The 21,119-nt window shown below is 34.6% G+C and overlaps 1 protein-coding gene across 1 annotated transcript; it reads right to left on the reverse strand.

The window, feature by feature from the left end:
* Positions 1-338: 338 nt before the first annotated feature.
* On the reverse strand, positions 339-11,932 carry LOC145262500 (putative defense protein 2). Its single transcript, XM_080119820.1, has 3 exons — positions 11,679-11,932; positions 5,782-5,933; positions 339-395 (listed from the first exon to the last, which is right to left on the reverse strand). Exons 1-3 carry the CDS (start codon positions 11,917-11,919, stop codon positions 339-341), a joined length of 450 nt encoding a protein of 149 aa, XP_079975946.1. The 5' UTR covers positions 11,920-11,932.
* Between the last annotated feature and the right edge of the window lie 9,187 nt (positions 11,933-21,119).

Here is a 21,119-nt window from a genome sequence, read left to right on the forward strand (position 1 = left end):
GATTGTAGTTCGGAGCAGACACAGAGATAAACTAAGCAACCGACTGACAAACGTACATTTAGAGGGTCGATGGTGTCACACCCACCCACCCAGAGTGCAACTAATATTTACAGAAAGTGTCTGAGTTCGTTTTTCTTTTGAAAATGTGTTTTTGTAGTGTATTTTTATGCTTGTGAGCCCGTGCGCTCCTCTCGATGACCACCAGTGTGAGAAACTATGACGATACGGTCATAAAAATGAAATATGAAGAAATTAACATTGGGGTCGGCGAGCGTTTGAACAGGGAACTCGTGATCTCACACTATTAAGGATATTAGGCCTTGCAGCATCAGACCACTTCACTTAAGCGACACAACTAACACTGATAAAATACCAACGCTTGACATGATTGCAAGCTACAATATAACACATGTCACTGAAAAAAAACTTATAAAATTGACTCATACATCATATTCCATCAAGTCATTAATCCAATTTGATGCAAAAATATAACCAACTTCGCTTAAAGTAGTAGGGGCTCCAGGTTATTAGATATTATATTTGGTTTTACAAAGCGTAACGGGCAGTTGCTCGGGTTGATTAGTTTTCTCTTTCAGTTCAAAACTTAACGGATTTTAAAGACATCATGCTTATTGAGCGATATAAAAGTTATCAAACGAATAGCGACTATACTAAACATTGAACAAAAAGCTGATATTGTAATTTTTATTAGGTCTTTAAAAACAGACCAAACTTGGTATTTGGTTTTAAAGGATTAGATCAAAACGTTTATGTGATAATATAAATGAACCTTTTTTTTTTTTAAATTGAGAACGAAAGCGATACCCACTTAGTGTCATAACACCTTCATACAATGGAAAACACCCACGCTACAATTCCTTTAAGTTATTTAACTTTTATTTCAGATGAATTAAAAAGAAAGACGAGAAATTTTACAACTGACTATGAATGGACTCTTTCAAAAAACGTCTAAATACATTAAAAATATTACTATTGAACATAAAACAGACAAACAAAAAATAACATTAACTAGTTATTAAATGTTTTTTCTTTCTGCAATTTTTTCTCATCTATTTGCTTCAGAATTGTTTTCCTTTAACTCAGCATTGACGAACGAACATTTGTTTCTATATATTTCTGTGTGTAATTTTTTAAGAACGTGCATTATCGCCCTTTTCAATATTCGCTTGACATAGTTTATTTCAGTTTCGTTTTTTTTTGGGGGGGGGGGAAGAGGTGATACTAGGCCGGAATTACCTAAGTTATCTGCCTTGGATTTATTCTTGACCAAATTAAAAAAGCGCGCTTTTTCTGTACAAGATATAAATAAAACTTATTTCGTGTGAGAAATACAGGACGAGACGGTTTCTTTTCTGAAACGTTTTTCAAAGCTTCTAAGAACCTTCCAACTAGTTGTCCATTTTTTCATGGCGTTTAACTTTGTGTTCGTTAAGTGCCTTCCTAATTTGCAGTCGCATAAACTCCTAGAAACAAAAAGCACAGTGTCAGTGCATATTCATTACTTAGCATATTCTCTATCCATGACGCTGACAACATGTCTTCTTTCATATTATACTGGTAACTTAATATATTCTTTGTTTAGTATTCATGTTTGTAACTTTTATTTTGTGTATTATTGTATGCATTATATCACATATTTGGTAAATTCGTTTATATTCAACATAAAGTTTATCTGTGAATATATATATATATATATTCTAACTGGATGCCCGGCCTTGCCCGGTCATACAATACGCTTAAACATGATATTTTAATTTATGCAGATTGCGTATGTATGGATTACAGAATCAACCATCTATCGATTATTATATATTACGGTGGTCTAATTCGCACAAAAAAAGAAAAAGAAAATAGTAATAATAATAATAATAATAATAATAATATCGTTTATCAAATTTCGTCTACATTTGTTTACAATATGACGTCAGCTGATATTTGGGCTTGACGATGAATGCCTTGGAAAAGTCACTTCTGATAAATTTTAAAATATGTAATCGAAGAAATAATTTGCAGAGATTTTAAATGGTACTTCTTTTATCGTAAATTGAACTCATTTATAAGAAAAAGTTAAAATAAAATAGTGAGGTACACCCAGGCTTGAACAGGAAATCATTCGATTTGTAGCCAAATGCCCAACCACTGAGGTATATCACCAGATGACAATAAATCTTTTTTTTAAAGAAAATATTTGCTGAGATTGCCGGTGTAACGTTAAATATTCCCCTGCAAAAATTCTTTTTTATCTATAAGGGAAAGACTATTTTTTAAGATCAGATTTTTTCGATTTTAGAAAATGATGTGCTGAGATTTTATTATTTCCGTTGGTCGGTGTAACGTAAAATTTCCCCCTGTAAAAATTTTTCTTCTTTTTTTTAATTTATAACAGAGAAAAAAAACTGTTTTTAAGATCGGCTTTTTTCGATTTTCGATATTTATCGGATGAGTTTCTATACAAAACATATCTAAGAACACTGCCAGACATATAAATTACCTTTGTGTGAAATTTGCAAAAGATAGGCTCAGCCGTTTCGGAACCTATGAGGAAGAAGCTCACACACACTATGTGACTTTTAAATAAGAGCGAATATATATATATATATATATATATATATATATATATATATATATATATATATATATATATATACTACCATTTCAGCCCGGCATTGCCCGGGTGTTTGGAGGTGTATGTTGAGCAAAAAAAAAAGTGGTAGTAGGAAGGAAGGTTCGAACCCGTACCGCGAAGGAAGAAAAGAATGGGGGAAAACCCTGACGTCTTTGCTGTTACGACTACCGCCAAACCGGAAGTGATGTAGGTTTAAATTAAGGCTAGACAATCGAAAAGAGGGGATGACTTTCGAAAATATCGGTGAAAAAAGCGACCCCTCCCTGTAGAAAAGTGCCCAGTTAAGGGTGAAGAAATTAATGATTTGAGCCAACTTTTCGGTATTTGTCGTCTGAAGGGCCGAGTTTCAAAACGATGCTGTTCTTGTGACAATCCGTCGCCTATGTGGAAAGTTTTAGGCAGATATACAAACATACATACAAACCTTTATATATTGGTAGCTCAAATTTTCGACTCAAACCGATTAAAAAGCTTGCCCTATCTCTGAATACTCTTTATGTAAAATTTCAAATGTTTAGACCAGAAATTGTCTGAGTAATTTGGTAGAGACCGCAGAGATAAATTTAAAAAAAAACTTTGACCCCTATTATGACCCCTTAAGATTTATTGTTTTTGGCTCAAATCAAGTTATTAAGTTGGATCCATGTCCAAGGAACGTATATCTAAAATTTCAAGTGTTTAGACCCAAAACTGACGGAGGAGTTTGGTAGCGTTCTCAAAAGTTAAATCGTAGAACTTTAACTCCTTAACAACCAAATTTCTGACCGAAAACGAATTAGAAAGATTTTCCCTAATCTCAATACCCTGTATATAAAATTTCGAGTCTGTACACCGAAAATTGAGAGAGTTATTGCATAGGAAAATGTACACAGACATACACATACACACAGACACGTTCACTTATATACATATATATTTATACATATATGTATATATATATATATATATATATATATATATATATATGTATTTATATATATATATATATAATTGTTTACTTAAAAATGTCAATTTTAAAAACTTCAAAAATGTAAAAAACAAATATTAAATACAAGAGAAGTTCAAGATTAAAAATAATACTTCTTGTGTGCGTGTATGCGTGTTGCCATAGCAACATGGCAGTTTCATGCATACGCGTCTATGTGCGTGCGGGTATGTTGCTATAAAAACCAGACGTAAGGTCTGGATGTAAATGGCAATTTTCGCATATACAATTTCTTTTGTGGGTAGTTTCGTATAATTTTATTTTTGTAAATGCTCACTTAGAAAAAAATTAACACCCTCCAAGATTAACAATAAATTATTGTCTTCCATTTGATGCTGAAATTTAGACGATTGGAATCATCGTTTATGAGGAGTTTGGATTATTAGATCAGCCAATCAAAACTGTTCCTAGTGTCCACACACATTTTTGTTTTATATATATATATATATATATATATATATATATATATATATATATATATATATATATATATATAATTTTTTTTTACTTACAGGCACTAGTGTTTTATGCTTTAGCAATTGTACGTGCAAGAGGATTCGAATCCAGCTACAAAGTCACCTTTGACTCTGTTTGAAAGGAAATTAACCCCAGGCCACTCTAAAGCGGCAAGGGAATAAGAGAAATTTTACAATAATAAATGGCAGATACGGAAATACATTAAGCCGGTCAATATTGTCTAAAAGACTGGAAATTATGAACATCGTACACGCCTACTGACTTTTGATTTCTCAGATATTGCTCAAATTAAAGACTATTTAATAGGGTTCATAATTATAAATAATTAATTTTCTGACTACAGACACTAGTGTTTTTTGCTTTCGCTATCATCAGTGAAGGAAGTGACGTTGGCTACTGGTAGGAAGTTTCGAACCAGCTAGAAAGTAACCTTTGATTCCATTTGATAACACGTACGTCTCTCTCTCTCTCTCTCTCTCTCTCTCTCTCTCTATATATATATATATATATATATATATATATATATATATATATATATATATATATATATATTAGCATTTCAGTCCGGCGTTGCCCGGGTGTTTGGAGGTATATGTTGAGAAAAAACAAAAAAAAAAAACGATCAATTTTTTTAACTTCGACCCCTATTATGACCCCTTAACATTTAATGATTTAGGCTCAAATCAAGTTATTAAGTTAGATCCATGCCCAAGAAACCTATATCTAAAATTTCAAGTGTTTAGATCCAAAATTGTCGGAGGAGTTTGGTAGAATTCTCAAAGGTCAAATCGTTGAACTTTGACCCCTTAACAACCAAATTTCTGGCCGAAAACGGATTACAATTTTTTTTTTTTTTCCAAATCTCAGTACCCGGGATATTACATTTCGAGTCTGTAGACTAAAAATTGACAGAATTATTGCGTAGGGAAATGTACACAGACAGACACACAGACGCACAGACACGTTCACTTATATATATATATATATATATATATATATATATATATATATATATATATATATAAACGCGAATCCAATTATTTCTACGTTATTATAGCTTTCTGTTTGTCTTTATCCACAATAACAACACAAAATGTAAACCGCATGTATGGAACAGGTATATTCGAAATAATTAAATTAGAATATAACATAAATTAAATTAGAATATAACAAATTCGTAGCTTTTCAGGAATGTTTTGAAATACAAATCCATTTTACAGAACTGTTGATGGAGGAACTACCTAATTTTGATAGAATTTTAAAATAATCTTTTTTTTATGCTAATACATTGTTACATACACCTAGTTGCTAAACGGCGCAATTACGTTGCCACATCGGTTCTCCAACGATGAGCCTGGCCAGTAACAGATAGGTTACCATTTGGAAAGGCCAGGTGCTTTATGTACCGCGCCGAGTCTTAGAAATTTCCATGTTGGTGTCTGGGAGCGCGTTTAACTCACAAGGATAGATACACCCTTGAATCAAGACCGAAAGCAGCGGGAACCTACTGTCTTTACCTGCTTTGCCGAGATTACCAAGGCTCTATAATTTGGAGAGCCGTGGTCGCCAATACTGATAAAATAGCTGGGCCGCTGCATGCATGCTAAATACACATTTTTTGATGTTGCAATTGAAATAAATGTTATAAAATGAAACAATGAAATATACTTACATGCACGATGTTATAACAATGCCTGGTTTGGAATTCTCTATTCAATGAGGTAAAAGTACCTATCGGCAATTGGCTGTCATTGTTAATACAGGAAGCTAAATGAGCTTGAACATAAATTCCAGTGAAAAATCCTTCTTTTGCTTTGATGACGACTGCAATAAAGTGAACAAATTAGTTTCACATTTTAAATCAAGTTTCGTGAAGATCATTCATTTTTTTGTCATGATTATAAAATTAGAAATCCAACGACAAAACGAAAATAAACATTTTTATTACATTACCAAAGTAATCTGATTGGCTATTATTGTATTAAACACTTATACTCAGTATAAACTATCACCTACCGGTCAGGGAAACGGAATGAGCTTGAAATGAATACCGGCATAATCGTCGTTGATACACCGGTTCTCATTAACTCACCGAAGTTAAGCAACATTGGGCCTGGTCAGTACTAAAATGGGTGCCCATTTGCAAAAACACGTATATCAAATCCATTGCCAAGGTCGCTGGAAAAATGGTGGGATTTTTCTACTGGTGCAGTAGATATCCCACTCCGATGCAATTCTCTACCAATATAAAATATAGAAGCTATATGCTAGAAGCAGCTTATCCTGCCTCGACAGAGTTAAAAATAGACTTCGTAGCTTAGTATGCCTCCCCTCTCGCCAAACTTTCACGAAAAACACTCGTCTAGCCAAAACCACTATTAATAATTTCCCACACTCTTTATCTGTGCCTAAACCCAAATGTAGATTCCATGAACAAAGCTTCTTTCTTAGAACTGCACGTCTGTGAAACTCTCTTCCGATTGCTTGCTTTCCAGCTGACTATAATCTGATTGTCTTCAAGTTCAACGTAAACAAGTTTTTGATGAACCGCCCCCCTAAGTTATCCAATTTACAAAATTCCCACTACTTATGTTTACTACGCTATAATCACATTGACTAATATATACCCATTAACCATTATCCTTGACTGGTACCGGGCCTTGATAAGTGGTGATTCTTATGTAAAAAAAAAAATCCAGGTGATGTAGGTGCTCTCTGACTTCTTTCACACAGAAAAGAGATTGCTAGTCTCTCTCTACCGTATCGTTATGCTCATGATAGGTGCTCGACTGAAATCCAATACCTGCCCTTGCATGTAAAGCATTAACTACAAAAATTTGACTAATTACAGCCACAACAATCTGTGTGTATATATATATATATATATATATATATATATATATATATATATATATATATATATATATAGAGAGAGAGAGAGAGAGAGAGAGAGAGAGAGGGAGAGAGCGAGCGAGAGAGAGATACTAGCATGGGTACTCGGCGTTGCCTGGGTTAACATCCGTTTGGAACATACCTGCTATACTAATCATGTTCATCATGGGCAACGTGGATACCCCCACAAAAATTCCAAAAATAAAAGAACGGATAAAAACATGTAAATGTAATCGCCCCTCCCCCCACCAAAAAAAAAAGAAGTACGTGATACCTTCTCCACTAGATATTTCGGCAGAAGGGATACAAAGAGAAGAATCTATTCTCCGAATATTGATCACTGGAAAGAAAACTCCGCGCCCCCCCAATAACTAATGAAAAATAAATCATTACAAGTTTTGTTTTAATGAAAATAGTAGCGAATGTCCGTGCGATCGCAAAAAAAAAAAAAAAAAAAAAAAAAAATTAACCAAGTAGGCAGACTTGAATCTGGGACGCGAATGAAGGGAAAAAGTTAACTTGAAAATGTTTTGCCCCAAAAAACTCACGATTTTATGAACGTAAAAAATAACGTTTATAACATTAATGCGTGCGTTTGTTTTTTATTTTCGTAAGGGTACTTTTTCACTGTTTTCTTTTGTAAATAAAGGAAATTTTCGATTTGCTTTTTTTTTTAGGGAGGGGGCTTTTTCGATTTGCTTTTTTTGAGGGGGGCGGCTTTTTGGTTTTAAAAGTGTGTGCTTCGAATTCAAACTTAAGTTTGAATTCAAAACAGTAAAAAATTCTGTAGTAAATTTTTACGACGTGACCTAGCGTCGTTTAACCACTAAAAATGAAGATCTATCAAAAATAAATTAAAAAAAAAAAATTAAATTAAATTTTTTGTCATTTTATGTTTCTAATGTAATCCTCCTCCCTCACGAAAAAAAAATTGAATTTGTCATATTTTGGGGTTCGTTTTGTTTATGAAATTGTTAGGTAAAAGTACAGAATGGTCTCATAAAAATGAATAAAATTGATCGTTATTTTATGTTTCAAATGTAATTCCCGCCCCTCCTCACCAAAAAACCCCCCAAATTTTATTTGTCACGTTTTGCCCACCCCCTCGATCGCCACACCTGAAAAATGCTAGAGGTGACATGTCTCGTTGAACACTTGGTGGCCAAAAAGTGGGTGCTCATTTTACGTTAAACTTATATAGAAAAGTGATTACCCACTCTAAAATGTTACTTTTTTTTTTTTAATTTCTTCTTTCATATTATTTGTAAAGGCTGTTTAAACGCATTAGGCCCCAAAAAGTAGATCTTCATTTTTTTAGGGGTTAAACGGCGCTGCGTCACGTCGTAAAAATTTATCTTTTTTTAATTAGAATGTTAAGTTTGTAATCGATAAGATTAACGTGATAAAAGAATTTGGAGGGGGCAGTAGATCTTTATTTTTGTACATGTTAAACGACGCAAGGTCACATCGTAAAAATTTATCGATTCTGTGTAACCGTTTAAAGAATAATAAAAACAAACAAGTGAAATCGTTTCAGTTTTTTCGTAAGTGTTTTTTTGTTTGAATATTAAAAAAAAACAATAAAAGCCAAACATTTTTCTATCCACACGGAATTATTTTTTCAAGCTAGAAACTCATTGAAATAACCAAATTATTTTATTTGGTGAATAGTTTGTTTGTTTATGTTCTGAAGCTTCTAGGGGCAAATAACTCTAAAAAGTATTTTTAAAAAATCGATGTTGGAATAGTAATTCCAAATAAATTAAATTAAATATGTTATCAATATAATTATTGTTTAAAGTTTATTAAATAAAATTTTTAAATAGAACACATAAAACAATTCTCTCGCTAGAAACATTAACTAAGATATCGCTATTTAATAAAATCGATTTTTCTTAATGTTATATGCAAATGAGGTGATCTCTTAATTGTATATTTTGGAAAAATTATACTATATATAGAAGCAGATGAAAGAATGAAATTAGGAACATTTTGTATATATTAATCAAATTGTGAACAAACAAACAGATCTGAATACGAATATATATATATATATATATATATATATATATATATATATATATATATATAAACAAACGGATCTTCTATGAACAAAGTTTCTTTCCTAGAACAACATATCACGAGTGTGTTTCATAACCGATTACAGCATGACCGTCTTCAAATGTAATGCGAATAAATACTTGTTAAGTCGTCCTCTAGAATAATCAATTCCTCTTAGGTAATCTTCTGTCCATTCCAACTATCTTTTCCAACCCTTTCGTTGTGGTGATAATCGTCCAACTGACGATCTCTTTAATTCTTTTCCGTGAGTATCCACCCTGCTCTTTATTAGCTGGTAAAAAACACACATAAACAAACAAACAAACAAACAAACAAAAAACACACTATCATCCATCCAAATCCTCTTAGTGTAAAACACTAGCTTTATCATGCTGCTCATACCTAACTTCCACTTTCTCATAAGCAGATATACTACTACTACTACTACTACTACTAAATGAGTTGCTTAATAAAACATCTTATTAACATGTTATCTTAAGACCTCTGTTATTTAACAATCACAATATTATCAACATATTATCAACCAGATACAATAGTCATAGTGTTAAAAACTACCTGTCATATATACACGGTGAACCAAGAGCAAAAGAGATTCAAACAATTACATTTAAAGGGACAGTCAGAATCTTAAATAGATCTCTCGGTTGGAATATATATGAGATAGAGGGTAAATTCTTGGCATCCAGTAAGATTCCCAAACCCCAGCTTGAACAAACTGATAAGAAAATTGAAAATAAAAGGTTGTATTGTGCTCAGTAATAATGTACAATATGATTTAGACACTCGTCCATAATTTTAATGGCAGTTATTTATAAAGAATGTTTTGTTGAAAACACCATTATTACATTTAGACTAGTATATAAATACCATGGCATTTTTTAAAAATACTATGTTCATTTTAAGTAAGATACATTAAAAAAAAAAAATTAGGTATAGAATTCTATTATTACAAAATAAATCTTATTTTAATGGAATCAATAAGTTTGGGAATCTGTTCAGAGAACAAAACAAAACAGAAAACAAAACAAAACAGAAAACAAAACAAAACAGAAAACAAACAACGGCGCCATTGTTTTAGAAGTTGGATGCGAGGATTTCTAGATGAAATTTACCACGTAGTCACGCGTTGAAAAATTTCAAGATAATTTTGGTGCATTTTTTTGTTTTGTTAAACCATGACTTTATTTGATAAAATGCACAAATATTATATGGACATATTTGAGAGAATAACAAAGAAAATTTGTTTAGGAAATAGCCATTAATTAATATAAGAACACGTTTCTAAATTCAGTCGATAATAGCAAACACATTTGATATACGTACTGCTATGGTACACACGATGATCAGAAATAAACAGGGAAAACAATGATGAAAACAAACAAACAAACAAACAAACAAAAAAAAACAGGCAATGATAAAGAGACAGCTGAATTTGCATAGAAAAAAACATTCATTTGTTCACGCTTGACTTGAAGACAACCATGTTGTAGTCATTTGGAAAACAGGAAAACGGAACAGAGTTTGACAGGCGTGTAGTTCTAAGAAAGAGGCTTTGTTCATGGAATCTACGTTTAGGTTTAAACACAGATAAAGAGTGGAGGGAAATTATTGATAGTGGTTTCAGATAGACGAGTGTTTTTCGTGAAAGTCAGGCGAGGGGGTACCATAGATTGTAGCTCAGACGAGCACTTGCCATGAAAATAACGATACAGCAGAGACAGGCTACGTTATAAATCCCTAAACACAATCGGGAGATACAGACATGAATTGTGGGGATTAACAGGGAGAATGTATAGAGTAATATAAAATAAACAGAACTTACTTTGTATTGTCTGGATAATATTCAGAACACGAATATTACATCAAGTAGAAAAGACATCACGCTGAAATGGTCGGCTATTTGGGAGTACTGCCTTAACTGCCCAGAAGCTAAATCTGACGACGCAATAGCAGTAGTGTATGAGAGTCGTCCCAAAAGTGAAACCTCCTATTTTTTTAACTAAAAAAGTTGAAGAGCCATGAACACAGAAGTAATACCATTAAAACGAGCGATCTTTTGTGCTCTAGAATTTATTTTTCCTACAGAGTCACCACCATTCTCAATGCACTTTTGCTTGGAATTCAATGACGAATTCCTGCTTCTGACGCACGTCCATGACATGGGGTGCTTTCTTAGAGTCTTACACCGCCAATATCTGCAACAGAGAAATGAAACTTTAAGGTCATGAATGTATAAGTTCAGTCATCATAACAATGTACCCTCTCTGATCCCCTCGGGCGGAATAAAAAAATAGGAGGCATTACTTTTGGAACCCCCTCGTAAAACTATATAAAAAGTTGAGAACTCAATAGAGATATGCATTCACCCCAGAGGCCAACTGAGATTTCGAATCTCGCACGACGCATGCGCATCAATGTGAATCTATTTTCGTACTTCAAAATGAAGAGTCATTCTCACTCGTTACTTTTTCTCTCTCACCCCCTCTTTCACGCACACATATAGGTATTATTAACAATGTAATCTAATCGGTAATATTATATGCAAATCGTAATTAATAAAATACAATGCAAGTACGTATAATGCAAAGAGTTTACGTGAAATTGTCTCGCCGGGTTTGTAAGCTGTTTTTGTTGGCACGATTTGATAAGGTGGTGGCGTTTGTTGAGGTTCACTGCCGTGGCCACTTGGTAGCATTGTCTTGCAAGCGACGTCTGGTCCTCCACCGGGAAAGGCTGAACAAAAGTTTAGACATGAAAACCAAACGACCCACATGATGGAAAACGTTGCAGCTCTTCTTGTTAAATATAATTTTCGTTTCGCGGCCAATTTCAGCATTTCTGTGTTTTCACTGTAACGATAGAAATAAAAAATAAATGAGTCACGGCGTAAGCGTTTACCTTTTCATTCTTTTTCATCTTTGATAAACCTTCATTTATTATTTCAACAATGATTTGATAAACTTTCATTTATTATTTCAACAATAATAACTACGGTCTTAGGGCGGAGTCTACGTGAGCGGTTGGAATTTCTTCAATATACTTTCTGGAGAGACTTATTATCACTCAGACTCCAGAGAATGCCGCAAGTTGTTCTCAAAGAGAAATCTTTGATGATGACCTGTGCGATTACTCCTAGTGCACCAGACAAAATGTTGCAAAGGCAAAACATGAAACACTACATGGAACCAAGAACACTGAAGCCGCATATCTATTAGTTCTCTATCCTCCAATCCTTCCATTGCCACATCATCCCCCAAAGAGCAAGACCAAATAACCAAATAGTCAAGGAGGAAGGAAAGACCGATGAACTGACCAGACCTTAGCCGAATAAGAGGACTGGCATCTTGGAAAGGCTTAATGCCACCCAAATTCCAAGAAAGACCATTAGTCGCCGCCAACGAGAAATCAATGGTAAACGGCTGTTGCGACAACATCGAAAGAGATGGAGAGTACCGGAAATCTGAGACTTATTGTCACTCAGACTCCAGAGAAAACCACAAGTTGTTCTCAAAGAGAAATCTTTGATGATGGCCTGTATGACTACTGATCGTGAGTAAAAAAAAAAAAAAAAAAAAAAAAAAAAAAAAATAATAATAATAAAGAAGAAGGAATTTGGTGAGCATGATAAATAAAAACACATGGGATTCTAGGAAGCGCACACCATCAAAAGTGAAAGAGAAGATTAGAAAATAATAACTAAATAACAAGAAAACTACTTGAAAATAAATTATATCATAAAAACCTTATAAAAAGAATAAATACTTGGGCAGTATCCTCTCATGGTCAATAGTTGATGAATGACACAAACACGGATATCAAGTGGAATAGTATATCCTTGGTAAAGCATTGTACATGGATGACCAGGGGAACGAGAGTACTTTCTATCACTCTCGGTCTGTCTCAGTCAGTCACTCACTGTGGCCTTTCTCTCGCTCTGTGTTCGTAGCCGTATTTATTAGGTGTGGATGAGTTCATTCGTAGGAAGGTATGTATCCCAGCACCCCCTCACAAGCCTTTTGATTTGTAAAAAGGTTTCTCATTTCCTTTTAATATCTTCTCTTTTGGAATTAATTGTTAAGAATTCCGTAAATGTCCCCTTCCTTGCCAACCTTCGTTGTTCAGGCGTAAGTTGATGGGGATCGAAGTCAAACGCGTCGTAGATAATCTTGGTATGTTCTTCCACTTCATCCTGTGTGTTGATCCATTTCATGCCGTTTTTTCAATTGGTTAATATGTCTCTTATTGGTATGTTTTTGCCCTTGGATGATGTACACCATATGGCCAATATGTTGTCGTATTTTCCACCTTTTGGCAAAAAATTATCGATTGGTTGATCCTACAATTTAAACCACTTCATCCAATCAGATTTTCAGAATTTCTATGCACAAAAATTTTTGATTTCTTTGTGACGTCATTTAGTGTTACGGGTAGGGTTAATTCATCTTCAAAAGTGATCTTGTCTCCCGTTACTGCACAGACTGTTTTATCTGTCTTATTCATCGTCGTTACTTTTAAACATTTTTTCTCCAGGTGTGAAGTAATGATCGAGAGATCCGAAATCGAATCTAATTGCAGTTTAACTGTTTATTTCGACTGTTGATTACGACGTATTTTCGTAGATTCTTATCTGCTTTTCTATTTGATGTAACTTACCAGATTCTGTTTCTATTGTTGCTTTTTGTTTCTACAGAACACTGCTTTATCGCCACTTTTGCCACAATTGTTTCATGTCTTGTTTCGGTATAAACAGTTGTTCCTCGCAACGACCACATGGATTTGGAGGGAATTTCTGTTTTTGATAGAGACTACTACTTTTTTTTAATTGTGAATGGGCATATTTTTTGTTTTCTCTACCTTTTCTAAAGGAATATTTATTTTGGCTTATAATTAATTCTTATAACATATGATACACCAGACTCCTCAATATTGCTGGAATCACTTTACAGCGTGAGATGCAGTTCACTTTCTAGTCTCGAGAGAACTTTACGTCTTATCTCCTAGTTGTTAGACAGACACGCTCTTGCGCAAATATTAAACATTGGAAATCGTCGGTTGATGATTCTTAAAATCGAAAGTAGTCACAACAGGCTTGATGTACGTGTTCCATTTCAGATCAGGAGTAAAGGTCAAGCCCAGAAGCTTGTCAAAACATGGAGCTTCCCCAAGACGAGAGCCATCCATTTCAATTGATGCCAGATGGGGATCAGAGCGTTGATGATGTAAAGATAGGAGCTTGGTTTTGGATACATTAAAAGTAACCACCCACCTCTTCCCCCATTGTACCACGTGCTCAAGATCAGAGGAGAGAGAATCAGAGAGAACTTTGTCATTTACGGCCTTTGATGTTTTGCCATAGATGGTCGTGTCATCAGCATAGATGTCAACGAATGATTTAAGTATGTGTTTTGGAGATCATTGATGTAGATCAGGAAGATAGCTGGGCCCAGGATGGACCCCCGAGGGACTCCAGCATTAATACTGTGAGCCCCTGATTTCTGCCCATCAAACACTACTCTTATGAACCTATCAGAGAGAAATGAGTTAATAATTGAGAAAACATTTCTAGTAATACCGCAACTGGAAATCTTGTGAAGTAGGCCTTTATGCCATACCTTATCGAAGGCTTTTGATGTGTCAAGAGCAATTGGCCTAAAAAGGAAGCCTTTGTCGAGAGATTCACTATGAGATATAACCGTCAGCACATCTGCTGTAGATCTAGCAGAACGAAAACCATATTGCATGTCACTAAGAAGGTTATTTCTGCTGAGGTGGTTGACTACTTCTCTATATAATATGGATTCCAGCAGCTTACTCATGACACACAGCAAACATTGGTCTGTACTGAGAGGGAGATGACTTATCACCTGAATTCTTAAATACAGGGCATACTGATGAGATTTTGTAGGGTGTTGGGAAGCACTCCTTAAGGCAACACTTAAACAATTTTGTAAGTATGGGAGCAAGTTCTGATTGAAGCTTTTTGAACACTATAATTGGAATGCCGTCAGGGCCAGTTGCTTTACTGTAGTCAAGGTTCTTGATTAGCTTGGCGACCTCACGCACAGATATTTGTATGTTGCATAGCGCGTTGTCTGTTATAGGAGGAAATACGGGGAGTTGATGGCCTTCGTCGCATAGGGTAGAATTAGCTGCAAAGTTCTTGGCAAATAGTTTGGCTTTGTCTGATGCTGACGAGATAACATCAGGTCCATTGATGATGATTCGTATAGAACGCACGTTTCTGTTCAGGATCCTGTGTGCAATTTGCCAAGACTGGTGGGAACCATGCCGCTGCTCAGCTACTTTGGATTTAACGGACTGAGCATATAGCTATCTTGCATTTTTTTTATTACTCTTTTACAGTGGTTGCTGGCATTCCTGAAAGCAACTTTACTCTCAGTACATCTATTACGTTGGTAGCTGTGGAAAAAGTGATTTCTGTGCGCGATAGCAGCAGCACATTCTGGGGAGAACCATGGCTGGCTGTTAGGTTTTTGTAGGAATTTTTGGACGGTATGAATCGGTCTATGCCTACAATTAACCATTCTGACATGTCTGATACTATAGAGGACACATCCTTTTTAAACATGGAATGCAGAGGTAGATCAGATATAAATGCACGGAAGCTATCCCAGTCAGCCATAAAGTATCGATATACAGTACTGTGGAGAGGTGCATCTGAAGACTTATTACATTTCATTTTTATTTTAACTGATACAACTGAGTGGTCGGAGGATCCCAGAGGGGATAGAACGGAGCATGAACATAGCTTAGGGGAAGTTGCGAGAAAAAGGGCTTGAAGGCTTGCAAACTGACCGGTAGTATCGGACACACGGGTGGGTTCGTGAACAATCTGAATGAGGTCATAGGCAATGGCAAAATCGTGACAGAACCTCCCTTCATCATCTGTCTTATTTGAGTGAGTCAGCCATTCCACATTATGGACATTGGAGTCACCGCAAATGTGAATGTTAGCCGAAGGATGAGCAGACAGGATGTGGTCAATTTTCTCAGATATACTCTTAAAGATAGTAACCCCGCTGTTGTGGAGGCGATAGAGGGCAAATATAAATGCTGTGGTGTGAGCAAGTGCAACCCGGAAGCACATATAAGGTAAATTAGAGTATTTTCTGGAGATATCCCTACCACACGGAAAGCCATATTTAATGTAGGCTCATATTCCATGCTCATGGCGATCATGGGGACCAGATTTAGATGTTAAATTAGAGTATCCTTTAATTATGAACTCATTTAGGGAAGTTGTTGGCCCTATGCCAGTTTCGCTTCGGAAGAATATGTCCGGTTTCGTCTCCTGTAATTGTATTTAAATCTCTGGAAAGTTGGAACGTAGACCTCTGATGTTGAAGAAGGAGACATGGTTGTAGGGGTTTACGTTGGAGGATGGGGTTCTAGGTTTATTTGTGTTTTTTTTTCTGGAGATATTTCATTTACAATAGATGCAAATGTAAGATACTCTTCGTCATCCTGTTTGGACAAGTTGAAACACTTCCATATTTTGTGGAATAATGTTATATTTGGGGTAAATAACTAAGACACAAATTTAATTGCTTCAGAAAATTGTAATTTACTTGTTTCCTTCGGTAGTATATAGTCGACAAGCTTACTATTGTTCCCAACTTTCTTAAAAGTAGGCGAACCTTTTTAGCCTCTGATCAATCCTCACAGTCTACGGTAAAAAGATCTTCATATCTTTTATAGAAAACATCAAACTTTTTATCTAGTGTGTTGTGGGAAAATGCAGTGTTATTTTCAATAATTCCATTTTACTTAATATCGCAAGTTTTTTTTCTTGTTCTTGTTGTAGAAATAATTTTTCTTCCCACAAATGTTGTTGTTGTTGTTGTTGTTGTAACATACATTCGTTAGTCCTCCGTTGGTGGTCAAGCTGTACCTTCAGCATTTGCGTAAAAACTGCCTTTAGGTCTTCCATGTCTCCAAATATGTCTGTCTTTCAGAGACAAAGTGAATTTAGGAATACATTTTTTAAATGGACACGGGTAAACGTATGCACTCATAACATACACAGAATCATTCAAATTTTAAGTATGTTTTTGTATTTTTATAGAAATACTTATATTTAACACTTTAGAACATTCGGTTTAACGAGTATAAAGTCTATTTAACTTAATTATTTCCTTTTTCAAATGGGAAGGGGACAAACTCCTTATCTTTAAGAGTTTTTCAATGTAAAAAATCTTTTTTTTTATCGTATAGTAACATTTGGTTGAAGAATAGTAAATTACTGTTGGAAAAAGGAAAAAGTCTTACAAATGTTTAGTATTTTCGAGTTACTTTCTGTCGTGAGTCCTCAATCTTCGTTCACCAGTTGTAATGGTCAATGGTTAACGGAAGAATAACATGGATGCGGTTATCAAGTCGTATATTATATTCTTGGTAAAACGTTTTACATAGTTAACCCGGGGAACGTGAGCACTTTATCACGACCTCGCTCTGACTAAGTTAATCACTCACTGTGGTCCTCTATTTACCTTTCTCTTACCGCGAAAGGATGTGACACAAGGTCAGAAGGTGGGGTGAATGGACCAGCGCCCCTAAAGAAGGAACAATCTGATGCTGCAAAAATAAGTCTGAGTAGTTCAGTCAGCATTCCCCAATAAACGTTTTCCACCCGAAAGCCGGATGGCAAAGCTTGGGAGGGTTGACTTCCGAAGTCTTTCTGGAACACTTAATTCATTTTGACAACTAAAAGACCATCAAAATGATACAGTTTCTGTCGGACTGATTGTCGCTGTCGGAACCTCGGCTGGCGTGCCACTCACGGTGGCCCTCTTCGAGATGGTAGCTGTATTTGTTAGATGTGAACGAGTTCATTCGTAGGTAGGTTTCCCCTAATATATCCTTAGTGAAATACACTGGGCTTCTGAAAAGCTAAACCAAAAACTTGGTACCTGAGCTAGAGAAGCAGGAATCTAATGACCGTGTACAATGTACTACACCCAAATGATACTACTGAGCGACTCTCTATGGAAAAAATCCGATTAAATAATTAAACAAATACCTAAGTATGACAAAATAGCGTCGCAGAAATTAACAGATTAGCAACAAAACGGGGAGGGGAAACCGCCCCCCCCAAAAAAAAACAAACAAAAGAAACAGAAACAATTACATAAACAATGTAAAAGATTGTCCAAATAAATGGATATCACTTCGGAAAGGATACTTCAATAGAGGAATGGAATCGCTATAAAAAAATAAACGAAAAAAAAAAAAATTCAACAAGATCAGAACGATATAAAGATCAAAATAGACAAGAGTCAGGAAAGCAATAAATGTAGACCGTGGACGAAATGGTAAATCACATCTTAAGTGAATGCAGAAAACTAGTTCTAAAACAATATACAAACAGGCATGATTTAACAGGGAAGGTAGTTCACTTGTAACTGCGCAAACCAAAGCAATTTGAGTATTGGATAATGAAAATTTTTTAAATCATTTGGGGATGGAAATACAAAACGAATAACTTATCCAAGAATATCACACACAGAACAATCAACAAGAAAAAGAAAAAAACTGCCAAAGAGTAGTTTTCGCTGACACCAAATCACAAGATGAAACTCAAAGAGGCAGAAAATCTAAGCAAATACTTTTTCTATGAGACCTTTTCCCTATCCCCGTTTGTCATAGCAATAATGCCTCTCCTAAACATAGGGAATGCAGAGAAAAATATTTGAGAAAATGACGTGATATCTTTGAAAAATATGATGTAGTTTTTATTACAAACGCCAAATTTCCATTATGATAAGATCATTCCGTAAAAGGTGTTGACTATTTAAATTAGAAGATTCAGAACACCACATCGAGTACGGCGGAGAAATCAATCTTAAGAAACAATCAATGCGCAAGTCAACGGGACAATTTCATAAACTTTGACCCCTTGTTTCTTGAAGAACACGGTCCCTCATGAGCACCGTCCATTTTGATGCATTTCGACCGACTCCCGGAGATCAAGTAAAAGCGAACATTCATTCGTCAACAACAGGAACCAATTTACCGATAAGTGAAACTGCTTTAATAACGGCCATTACAGCCTAGGGCAAAGCACAGACGCGAGATGATGATGGCGACGACAACGACAACGATGATGATGATGATGATGATGATGATGATGATGATGACGACAACGATGATGATTCGTCATCTTTGAAACGAAATATTTTAATATTCATGTGAGATCGTATTTACGCATACACATTCGTGCGCACACATAGAGCTATAAAACCTGACATAATGATATGAAACTGTAAGGAGAAAGAAGCAAATTTAGTAGGAGTTAGTGACCCCAATGATGCTGGATGAAACAGAGATGAAATAAAAAAGATAATATGAAAAAAAAACCGGTATCTTAGGAAGATATCCATCATTCCAGTAATTATAGGAGCAAAATTAATAATATAAAAATAATAAGTATAAACATTATAAATTATAATAAAATAATAAATAATATGAAAATAATAAATAATATGGAAATAATAGATAATATAAAAATAATAAATATAAACATTATACATTATATGACAATAATAAATAATATGAAAATAATAAATATTATGAAAATAATATATATAATATGTACATAATGAATAAATATGAAAATAATAAATATGAATATAATAAATAATATGAAAATAATATATAATATGAAATAAAAAATAATATGTAATGAACTAGACCCCAGTCGAAATAATATGCCAGTGACACCATATTTTAATTTTAGTAACCGTTTGTTTATAAAGGAAAGAAGTGGATTCCGAAATATGAGAATTTTCAGAGCTCAGTCTATCAGAATGGACGGACTTTGACGAAGGAGCGTTTACTATTTATGGATCGGAAATTGGAAAGTTAGGTCTGTGGATGTAATAGCCAGTTACGGTCGGTGTAATCACAGAATCAGTGGAACGTGTAGAAATCGCCCCGATGACAACCAGTAGCGGTGGTAGAACTAAATATTCAGAGAGAAAAATAGGGACTCCTTCTTCTATAGATGTTGAGATTGTGATGATGTTGCTCGTAGGATGAAATGTAGTATTTTAATATTACGACTGAATGTGTCTGTAATGGTGTCGGAAAGCTACATAAGATTTTAGTTTCGTTGTATTGAATTTGTGGCATCTGTTGTTGCAAACCTACGATACTTTGTTCAGAGAGGAATTTCTGTAGTCATTTTATTATATATATATATATATATATATATATATATATATATATATATATATATATATATTTAGAGGAGATAACATTTGAATCAAGTTTCAAAGAAAAATTCCAGTAAACACGAATCAACGTACATTTCGGAAAAAACATTAAATAAGTCGACATAATAAGAAAGCAACATCTTTTAGCCGTTTAATTAAATAAACAAAGGGATGAACAATTGCATGTAGTATTTAATAAGCGTTTGTAATATTTTCTATCATGTTACATAAACAGTGACACCAACAGAAGCATTTATTAAATTGACTATTATGAGACAACTATTGCTTTAAGCAGAAATGAATTAAAAACGTTATTAATACATGCAAACATGTGCATATCTTTGCTTGTTTGATTAATATACCGTACCGAATTGGCTTCCTCCAAAGAAGTAAGTTTCATGGAATCATGAAATTCTCAAGCGGTCAACAGTCACATGCATATCCCTGTTAGGAGAGATGGCGGCGTTAGGTTTTTCAACTCTTACAGAGAGGTGGCGACGACATCCTACACACAGCGCCTGGTATTCCCAAATGGTCACCCATTCGATACTGACCAGGCTCAACGTTACTTAACTTTGGTGATCTAATTAAAATCGGCGTGTTAACGTGATTATGCTTTGAAATTAAGTTACGTTCAACTTATTTGTAACTGATTAATGCATTCGAAGAAGAGAACAATTTGAACGTTACATGTGTATTATTTGGATTGTTCGGACTATTGTTATCATCTTGGTTGTTAATCTCACAACATTTCAGCCGATGTAACCTCTGACCTTCTTCAAGTGTATCTTTACAATGGCTG

The sequence above is a fragment of the Euprymna scolopes genome, chromosome 3, assembly GCF_053919585.1.
Source record: "Euprymna scolopes isolate OS-2025 chromosome 3, ASM5391958v1, whole genome shotgun sequence".
Classification (NCBI taxonomy): Eukaryota; Metazoa; Mollusca; class Cephalopoda; order Sepiida; family Sepiolidae; genus Euprymna; species Euprymna scolopes.